At 35.1% G+C, this 10,347-nt stretch overlaps 1 protein-coding gene across 1 annotated transcript in view; it reads right to left on the bottom strand.

Moving 5' to 3' along the window:
- Window positions 1-5,306: 5,306 nt before the first annotated feature.
- The window catches only part of LOC143026004 (uncharacterized), a 47,938-nt gene continuing 42,897 nt past the window's right edge, over window positions 5,307-10,347 (bottom strand). The window contains exons 4-7 of the mRNA XM_076185991.1: window positions 9,256-9,387; window positions 8,349-8,537; window positions 7,720-8,115; window positions 5,307-6,181 (exon numbers count right to left, since the gene is read on the bottom strand). Of these exons, the coding sequence (XP_076042106.1) occupies window positions 7,742-8,115; window positions 8,349-8,537; window positions 9,256-9,387 (695 nt within the window). The 3' untranslated portion in view covers window positions 5,307-6,181; window positions 7,720-7,741. The remainder of the gene's footprint in view (window positions 6,182-7,719; window positions 8,116-8,348; window positions 8,538-9,255; window positions 9,388-10,347) is intronic.

Genomic DNA, 10,347 nt, shown 5'->3' with positions numbered 1-10,347 from the left:
GTATACGGTATTGCCGCTGTTTCCGCACAGTTCAAACAGCTAATATGAACGGGGTTACCCTTTCTTTCTCCCCCCCCCACCCCCTACGTCATTTACGGGATACATATAGAACTGTTTCTTGTCGGGTCCCTTTCCAATTTCAAATGACGTAATTTTTTTCGGCGACATTTTGACGTTGTGGTTATTCATTATTTCCCACAAGTCACAATGTTTTCTGATATATGTTAGGTTAGGTTGGGTTAGGTTAAATTGTGTAAGTTTGGTTGGGTATACTAAGTTAGGCTGGGTTAGGAGTTAGGTTAATTTAAGTTAGGTTGGGTTAAATTAAGTTGGATTGGGCTCGGTTATGTAAGGTTAGGTTATGCTAAATTAAGTTAGGTTAAGTTAGGTGAAGTTAGGTTAGGTTGAGTTAGGTTGTGTTATGCTAAGTTAGGTTTGGTTAAGTTAGGTGAAGTTAGGTTAGGTTGAATTAGGTTAGATTAAGTAAGGTTAGGTTATGCTAAGTTAGGTTAGGTTAAGTTAGGTGAGGTTAAGTTAGGTTAGGTTAGGTTAGGCTGAGTTAGATTAGAACAACTGTTTTGAAGTCTCATAAGGGATACAAAATGTATGCTTGCTCTTACATGTGCCACCTATTGGCTCAATTCTGCACTTTTAAAAAATCAGTTCTCATAGATAGGTTCCCAGATTTGTAAATTAAGATATATTGGACACCCTTCCCAGGGTTTGAGGGACAGGTGAAATGGGCAAAGGGATGTCCTACAAGTTTTGAATATTTACTACACAATCCAAAATCGAAATGTGTTTTGTGTTTTGGGGGTTGTTTGCTAAACTATTTGTTTTATTTTTTACAGGGCACCAATTTTTAGGTTTCGTCTCAATATCACGCAAACGGGTTTCGTTTTTTTCATTATTTTTTTTTGAAGTGCACTACTACGCGATATAGCAATGAAAATTAAATAATAATTTTTAAATGATAATACATTAACGTAATATACGTTTTTCTTGGCGGAGATCAAGAGAAAAAATGCTTAAAGCTATAAATAAACAAACGTATGCGTTTCGACTGCTTGAGACGCCATCTTTGTTTTGGTAGACGCGGAGATCGAATTAATTAAAGTATGATAAATTGATCTATTCTAACCTAACTTACCTATCTAGCCTAACCTACCACCTAACCTGGATTAAGTAATGCGGTACATACCTGTAATTATAGAGATAATCTGGGCCGTCGTTGTCGTTTTCGACCTCCGAATCTATCAAAAAGATAGCGTCTAAAGAAGACTTCGTTCGCACGTGCATAGCTTTTAGCAACATTTTGTTATTGATTTCCTCCATGAATATTTATTGCATTAATGTAATATAATTTACAAAATTAATATTTAATTTTCTAATGCTATATCGCGTAAGTGTGCACTTCTAAAATTAACTTATTTCTTTTAGAGCATTTTAAAGATCTATATCTTCTGATTTCTGTGGAATTGTTACGTTTTGTTAGGTTAAATTAGGTTAGGTTAGATTAGATTAGGTTAGATTCGGTTAAGTTAGGTTAGGTTAGATTATGTTAGGTTAGGAGCTATTGGTCTTGGACTAAAGTTTCATGTCAAACATCCGTGCTTGCGTGATTCTGTAACTTTACCTTTCAATATCTTACTACATAATCCGCATTTGAAATGTGTTTGTGTTTATTTACTTATACCGGTATATTTTCTACTTTTTGATATGGGGCTCCCAAATTTATTGTTTACGGCCTTGCTTTGTGTTAACGCGATCAAACTGAGTCATGGACATTGAAATAAAATATAAACTGTACCTTCCATTTTGTATCTCCCTGTTCTTTTCTAATCTCATAATTCATTATACTGACCTTTACACTGACATATTTCTATATGTCATTATAGTAGATGAAAATTATGAAAGATACTCGTTAATCGACGCCCAACCATTAAACGTGTGCTAAAGTAACTAAATTACGGTGGAATGTTTGCTTCGAGAAACTCATTCAAATTTACATGAAAGAAATATGCGTGAAGGAAATAAGGGGTTTCAGTGAACATAATTAAAGAAAAAATACACCCTGAAATACAGTGCAATTATACGTCCAGGCTAAACGTATTCTGGGCTACAGGACAAAGGAAATAAAAGTTATTATGAAATGCGTAACAGTCCCGCGTGGATGGCGACGTCTGGCAACTATACACACAAGTGTAATGTAACATTTGTCTGTTTATTGTTATTATTTTTGTCAAACCCAGATAGTTGACGAGAGACTAAAATAATGTGCAACATAACGTGTTACCAGTAATTATATGGTCACACATAATGGTCACATAGAATTATTGGTCATACATAATATATGGTCACATATAATGAATAGGCTATGTGGTACTTATCCTTATGCCTGAGAAACTTATACTATGGTTATACTGTTTACTTTTTTCTTATTTTTACTCATAAGTAATTAAACTCAGAGGCTTTATGACTAATAAACACTATCGATTGATGACAATGGTATTTTCTTTGTTCCAATGCCAGTGTAAGGCACTACCCTCATCTGAATGAAACTAGGTGGCAGGGAGGCGAAATTACTGTCAAAATTCCTTCATAGCAAACATGAATTGCACAGCCAAGGCAAAACCGGGCGTTCTTGTTGAATCATCGTCTTCTAAACGTCCAACCATATTGCTTTGTGTGCTTACGGGCTGTGTGCCACCATATACACTGTCCAAGTAGATCTTAGTCTGCGACTTTAAATGACATGAAGAAAACGAAGATCTATACTTGCACTTTCAGAAGACCACAGGCTGTAGAGTTTAAAAGAAGAACTGGGCAACATCAAGTGGGACATTGAGGGACTGAGCAAAGTCCGAAGAACGAAGGAAAAGATGATACATTTACAAAATAGTAACCACTTGTTCTGCTATAGAGGTAAGGAAAAGGAAAGACCTAGTGGAATAGAGTTGTTGATAGACCGAGAGATTGCTGGTAACGTAGTGTTCAGTAGTTTATCAGACAGGGTAGCCTATATTGGGCCGTATTCATAAAGAAAAGGATATGCTTATACTTGCAAAATATAAAGGAAATCCTTCTACTTGTATTCATAAAAAAATCAAGCAAAACCTTTTACTTGTCGAGCAAAAGCATAACCTTATAATCGCATAAAAGTAAATGGTTATACATAAACAAGACCCTTTACTTCAAATAAAGAGCTTCATATGCTTCAAGAAGGCTGAGTCTGGTCAGTAGCAGACTACAGTTGGAAGTGAAAGGTTGTTTTGTCCAACTCTCAGCACGATGGCAGAGTTTGTGGATGTGAGGCATGTTAAACATTACATGCCCCGTTTACCTACACCTGATCGTGATTTTAAGATGTTATTCCGTTTTGAAGAACAAAATGTACAGTGGCTTGCGGACAGATTTTTAGGCACCAATGAAGAAACTCGGGGAGGCGCCTTGTCATCTGTCCATAGAATGAAGCTACGGTATCACGGACTGTGAATGCAGTAGTTGATAGCATAATTACTCATGCGCATGAATGGATATATATATACATATTTTCTTATTTATATTGTATTTAGTAATTTTGCTATGCTTATAATGTTACCTGAAACAATGTAGGAGAGCAATCACCACACACCTCCACTCAGCAACCACCAACGTAATAGTAAACTCGTGTACAGGAAACAGGAACATCACATCAGAAATCTTACGAGTTACGACACGTTCAAACATGTAACTATGTAACCCGGCGCTCCCGAAACACGAGTCATTCTTTTACTTCTGCTTGGAGGATATCCTCCCAAGTATAAGGTAATCATTATGAATATGGAAAGAAGGATATGCTTATACTTCTACCTTTTGCTTGAGAGCATTACCTTATACTTCTACCTTATACTTGCAAGGATATCCTTCATTTTTATGAATACGGCTCATTGTGATTAGACTATGTAAAAGGCACATCCTAAAAATAATTCAGGTTTATACACCAACTTCACAGAGTTCAGACGATGAAATTGAATTCTTCTATGATGATTTGAGACAGGTAATGGATCAATAAAATAGATACGTTGGTAATAGATGACTTTAATGCTAAAGTGGGGAAGATGGGAGATGAGTCGTGCATTGGGAAGTTTGGAGAAGGTGAGAGGCAAGGTGTTGGTTAATTTTGCAGAGAAGTACAACATAAGAATAATGAACCCTTTCTTTTAAAAAAGTGTAGGTCGTAAAAAGGACCTGGGCAAGTCCAAATGGAACAACAAGGAACGGAATAGACTTCATATTAGATGAAAGCAAGACTGTTAGTAATGCTATGATTATGAATAAAACAAATTAAGCAGTGACCATAGAATGGTAGGTTGCACAGCTAAATTCAGTTTCAGAGCCGAGAGAAATAAACTAGTTTTGAAAAAGAAAATAAGCCTTGCGAAGGTTAAGGATAATAAGAAATAATTTCAGGTAAAAATTAAAAACGTATTCGAAACTGTAAGAAATACTGAAGACACCATCAAATGTATGAATTTGAATTTAGTGAATATCGTTAGGGAATCGGCAAAGAAAGTAGGAAGTACAAAAATATCAAATAACAAATACTCTAAAGGTACATTTATTATGTCATCTATTCATTGTTTTATTCACATAGTCTATTCTATTTTATTCTCAAAATAAGCCACGAACATGTGTTTACAAAGAATGTAATGAAAATAGTTATATATGATCGCTGACATTTCTGCACCAAATACATTCATACTATCAAAGTTTTGCAGACATTACAAGTGAGAATACAAGTGATTACAAGTGAGAATACTATTTTCTTATTTTCTTACTGTTTTCGTATTTCTTAAACAGTTAAAAACGTTTGCAAGGTTAACTCTTATTTGTAAAATACATACACATTTCTATAGCTTATTAATAATTCTTTTGAAATGCTCAAGTGCCAAGAAGAACTTGAAAAGGATACGATAATGTCTTAATAAAACACAAATATTTATAGTAAAGCTTTATTGATAAACTTTATATTTCATATTATTATAATTTGTATAACAAAACAGTTTCTTGCTTGTCCATACATATTGTTATTAGAAATACGTGCCTGGTAAAAGTTATATATATATATATATATATATATATATATATATAAATAAATATATATATATATATATATATATATATACATATATATATATATACATACAAGGTATATATACATACTGTATATACAAACATATTTCTCATTCGAATCTCGATGAAATTTAGCAATATTTATTCTATGAAGAGTAAATGGAGGTTATAAATAAAATTCTGTATATCATCATTAATCTTTTTAATCTACTTATTCACAATACTTTTGCAAAAGTTTGTTACACAGTTGAAGACAAAAATATTCAAAATTCTCAACGTTTCGCTCCAGTTTTGTGAAATTCTCTCAATCTGGCCGAAAAAGTTTCATTTACACAATGAAAAAGAAAAATACTAATCAATAGCAATATCCTATTACATTTGATTTATATAAATACATATCATATAATTCCACACACACACACACACACATATACAAGCACAAACACACACACACACGCGCACACACAAACACACTTTAGAAACAGATAGTCAAAGGATTTTTTCTTCAAAAAAATTCAGTTGAACATTATACTTAACTATGGTTTGTTGTCGTCTTTGAAAATTTTGGATGTTAGATAAATGACAATCGTTCCCTCAATCCTAATGGTAATCAAATCTAATCTTGTTTAAGTTTACAATCTTGGATGTATATAAAACTCTGTAGACAGTTTGGCAAAAGATCACCCGGTCTTTTACCTCATACAAACAAATAAACCCATCAACGGAAATAAATTTTCACGGAAGAGAAGACATTTTATCAAATATTTTTCTCAAGAAGAGCATGAGACTTTTTAATTAAAAATTCTATTTGTTATCAATAACAGGTTAACTTCCTCGTAGGATGAAGATGTGATCTTGTGTTTACATGTCGACAGGCTTTTGTTTTCAACCAAGACTATAAGACGACTGAACCGCGTTTTTCGTAAGCAAACGCGTATCCTTGGCTTGTCTCACGCGTGGTCATCGTGGTTGAAGTAGATGTTTTACTTTTCCTGTTTTACTCTTGGTAATCACTTCTGATTTAGGTCATATTTAAGATATGATGGCGTCTCAAGCGAACTGTAATCTGAAATTATGTTTCAGAATATTAGTAGTCTCACCATTTACTGATACTTCATAAATGCATATGTCACATTGATATTTTGCATACAGTTGAATAATTAAGAAGAACATAAATAATTATGGAGGCTCCAATACCATTACTTGATTACATTTTGGTGAACAGATGATAAGAAATCTGTCGGATGTGAATGAGGAGATGGATGTGGGGAAGATATTAGATCATGCACTGGTGGAAAGGAATGAGATTTGTCGATGGTATAGATCAGAGAAGGAGAGGAAATACTTGGAAGAGTCATAATGGCGAAAACGATGACAATGGGAGAATTGGTCGAAAGATACGAATTTAGATTTACAGAATTGTGGAAAGAGGAAAGACAAAGAAAAAAACAATACCCCTAAAAAATAAGAAGAAAAAATGAATTAGGATGACTGAAATGATTGTCGAGAGAGAATTACTGAGTTATCAAGAGTTATCCATGAGGATGAATCGGAAGAAATTGGAAAAGTTCTGGATATGAATATATTAAGGGGAGAGAGAGCGGTGCACTGTTTGACCACCGTCTGATGGAAAGAAGATTGAGAGTTGTTGCAATGAGAGAGAGAGAGAGAGAGAAGAGGGTGAATGAGTTGAGAAGGGGGAAATAAGAAAGATCCCAAACGAAACTGATGTGTGCTTGGAACGTGGTCAAAAAAGAGGGGAGAACGTAGGAAATTAAATATTGGATGTATGTGATTGAATATAAAAAATAAAATAAATGAATAAATAAATAAATAGACGAATGAATAAATAAATGAATAATATATATATATATATATCGCAAAAATAATCACAATAACGCGTGACTGAATGATATTGCAGAAACCACAGGGAAAATAATGTCGGAATACTAAACGTTTTCGTCTATTACGACATCCTCAGAGTACCCTGAGGATATTGTAATAGACGAAAACGTTTAGTATTCCGACTTTATTTTCGCTGTAGTTTCTGCAATATATATATATATATAAATTATATATATATATATGTATATATATATATATATAATATATATATATATGTGTGTGTGTTTATATATATATATATATATATATCTATATATATATATGTATAGTACTTGGGGGTGAGGCGAATGGCTGAGAGGAGGAGTAAAGAATTGCGAATGCGAAGAAGAATTGCAAAGAACGGAGGAAGAATACAATAACTATAGAATAAAGCGGTTGGAAGCTAAGCGCAAAGTGAGGGAGGTTAAGAGAAAAACAGATAAAAGTGGAATAAGTGTTTGCCTTAAACGGGCCTCACACGGTCAATAATATTGCGCAATATTCCGAATAGTATGATAATATTTGACGGTGTAGAGATGGTATTGAAGAATGGGACGATATATTGAAGACGTCAAGTCAGGCCAAACACGTGTACCTCTTCAATACCATACCTACACCGTCAATGATATTGTACAATACAGAATATTGCGCAATATTATTGATCGTGTAGGACCCGCTTTCGAACTCTAAAACCCCACTTATAAATTCACGAAAACTCACCGTCTGAACAGACCTGAGAAGGTCATGGGTTGCGTGGCCCTGACTCCAGTGACCTCAAGACGCTGAAGGAAGCAGCTTCAGGGGACATCGAAGTCCGCGAACTCGCGTCATGGCTTCTCCAGACTTCCGAAGTAGCTCCCAAACCTTCCGAAATCAGCCCAAGTCTTCCGGTCCAGTTCGACCGTTTCCAGCTCTGGCGTACAGTTGCCACCACTACCCGCGCCTTCGACGAGACGAGAGCGAGGACGGCGCTCGTCGCCGTGGCTATGTGGCTGCTGCCTCGGCAGATGACGTAGGACGAGATGCTGGTTGCTATGGCGACCGCGAAGATGGACGAAAGAAGCGACGACGCCTTCGAGCTCTTGCTGTCGCTCTGCATGGCCGCTGGTGCGTCCTCTGCAGGGAAATAGACTCATTAATAACTCTTCAGCAAGTCTTTAATAACTCTTTGATACCTCTTCAATAACTCTTTAATAACTTGGATAATTTTTTAATAACTCTTCAACAACTTTAATAACTATTCAACAACTTTTATAACTCTTCAATAACTCTTTTATACCTCTTCAGTAATTCTATGAAAGCTCTTTGATATAAAATTAATAACTCTTCAGTAACTCTGGAACACGAACCATCGAGGACGTGAACTGTGATCGATGCCGGATGTGCGTTCTTGGGGGCACAGGAATACGTCCCTGCGTCACGCCACGTTGCAGACGTCACCAAGAGCCAGCTGGTGCCTTTGTGCTTGTTCGTGACCAGCTGAACACCACCTCGGTTGCCTTCGCTCACCAGCTGGATGTTCTCGCCCACCGTGCCAGCTGCAGAGGAGGAAATGTCGTCAGGAAGTCTTGGGATGAAATTCGATGGGGAGGGTGGGTGAACATGTAAATAAGGAAGATTTGCAGCTGCATTGGTACACATCATTAGAGAGTGTCACGACGTGTGTGTGTGTATGTAGTGTGTATGTGTGTGTGTGCGTGTGTGTGTGCGCGTGTGTGTACGTGTGTGTGTAATGTAATTCTGTTAAAGTTTTCGTCTTTTGGAGGTGATAAATCGATGACATGACCTTATTATTTGGGAGTGTATGTTTTGGAGGTAATAACGCGACATGACATCAGTATTTCGGAATTTGAGGTTTTTGGAAGTCATAAATCGGCGACAGGACGTCACTGTTTTGGAGTGTGTGTTTTGGAGGTAATAGGGCGACGACATGACATCATTATTTCGAAATTTGTGTTTTTTTGGAAGTCATATCGGCGACATGACGTCACTATTTTGGAGTGTGTGTTTTGGAGGTGATAAAACGACGATGACGTCATTATTTTGGAGTTTGCGTCTTTTGGAGGTAATAGATTGGCAACATGACGTAATTATTTTGGAGTGTGTTTTGGAGGTGATAAAGCGACGACGTGACGTCATTATTTTGGAGTTTGCGTCTTTTAGAGGTAATGAATTGACAACATGACGTCACTATTTTGGAATGTGTGTTTTGGAGGTGATAAAGCGACGACATGACGTCACTGGACTGGTACTTACGAGGTTGAGGAAGTGTGTGGTACCACTGAATCGGCGTTCCCCTCGGAGCCCCTACAACGACACAAGTCACGTTGATGTCGCTTCCTGCTCTCATGAAAAGTTCAGATGTGCCACTGATTTCAGCCCTGGGCTCTGTTGAACAAAGAAATAATTAAATAATGATTCTTCTGTTGAAGAAAGAAATAATTAAATTATAAATTTTCTGTTGAATAAAGAAATAATTAAGTAATATTTCTTCTATCAAGTATATTGGTAAAGCTGTGATAATCGAAACGTCGTATTAATAAAGGATCAGTTTTCGCATTTTTTAAGAATATATTTTGAACAAAGAAATAATTAAATAATAATTCTTCTGTTAAAAAGACAAAATTAAATCATATTTCTTCAGCCAATTATATTGGTAAAGCTGTTATGAGCAAAACGTCGTATTGATAAAGGATCCATTTTCACATATAGTATTTTTTAATAGACTTGTTGGCAACTGCCAGTTTTATAAGATATTTCCTCTGTTGAAGAAAGGTATATTTGAATAACATTTGTTTATGTAATTATTTATCCTAATTTTTTTTATATATCATTAAGATTTTAACTAACTCAGAGGAAATAATTTATTCATATGTTTATTTATTCTAAAATCTTATCTATACAAGTTATTATGATTTTAATTAACTCAGAAGAATTGATCTATTTGTATGATTATTTATTCTAAAATTTGAATGATATGATTCATTATGATATTAATCCAATCAGAAGAGCTGATTTAACTATACAATTATCTATTCTAAAAACAGATTTATATGATTCATTATGATCTTAATCAACTCGTAAGAGCTTCTGACTACGCGTGGATGAAGAATTGGATTCAAAATGGAAAAAAAGCTGATATCTACTTCCAACAGACATTCCGTTTCTAAAATGGAACTTAATCAATCTCCACATCCAACGCGAATAAAATTTTCAAACAATCATATTTTTCTTTTCGTTTTTTCTTCCTTCCTCTTTCAGAACTTTGTCTTCTTTCAGAACTACAGTTGAAGCTACATTTTTTCCTCTTTTTGAGCTTTGTTTTCAGAGATTTTTTTTTCATATTTT

Source organism: Oratosquilla oratoria, chromosome 6, assembly GCF_046742065.1.
Source record: "Oratosquilla oratoria isolate Oo_2021 chromosome 6, ASM4674206v1, whole genome shotgun sequence".
NCBI lineage: Eukaryota > Metazoa > Arthropoda > Malacostraca > Stomatopoda > Squillidae > Oratosquilla > Oratosquilla oratoria.
This window is presented reverse-complemented; position numbering and strand designations above follow the sequence as displayed.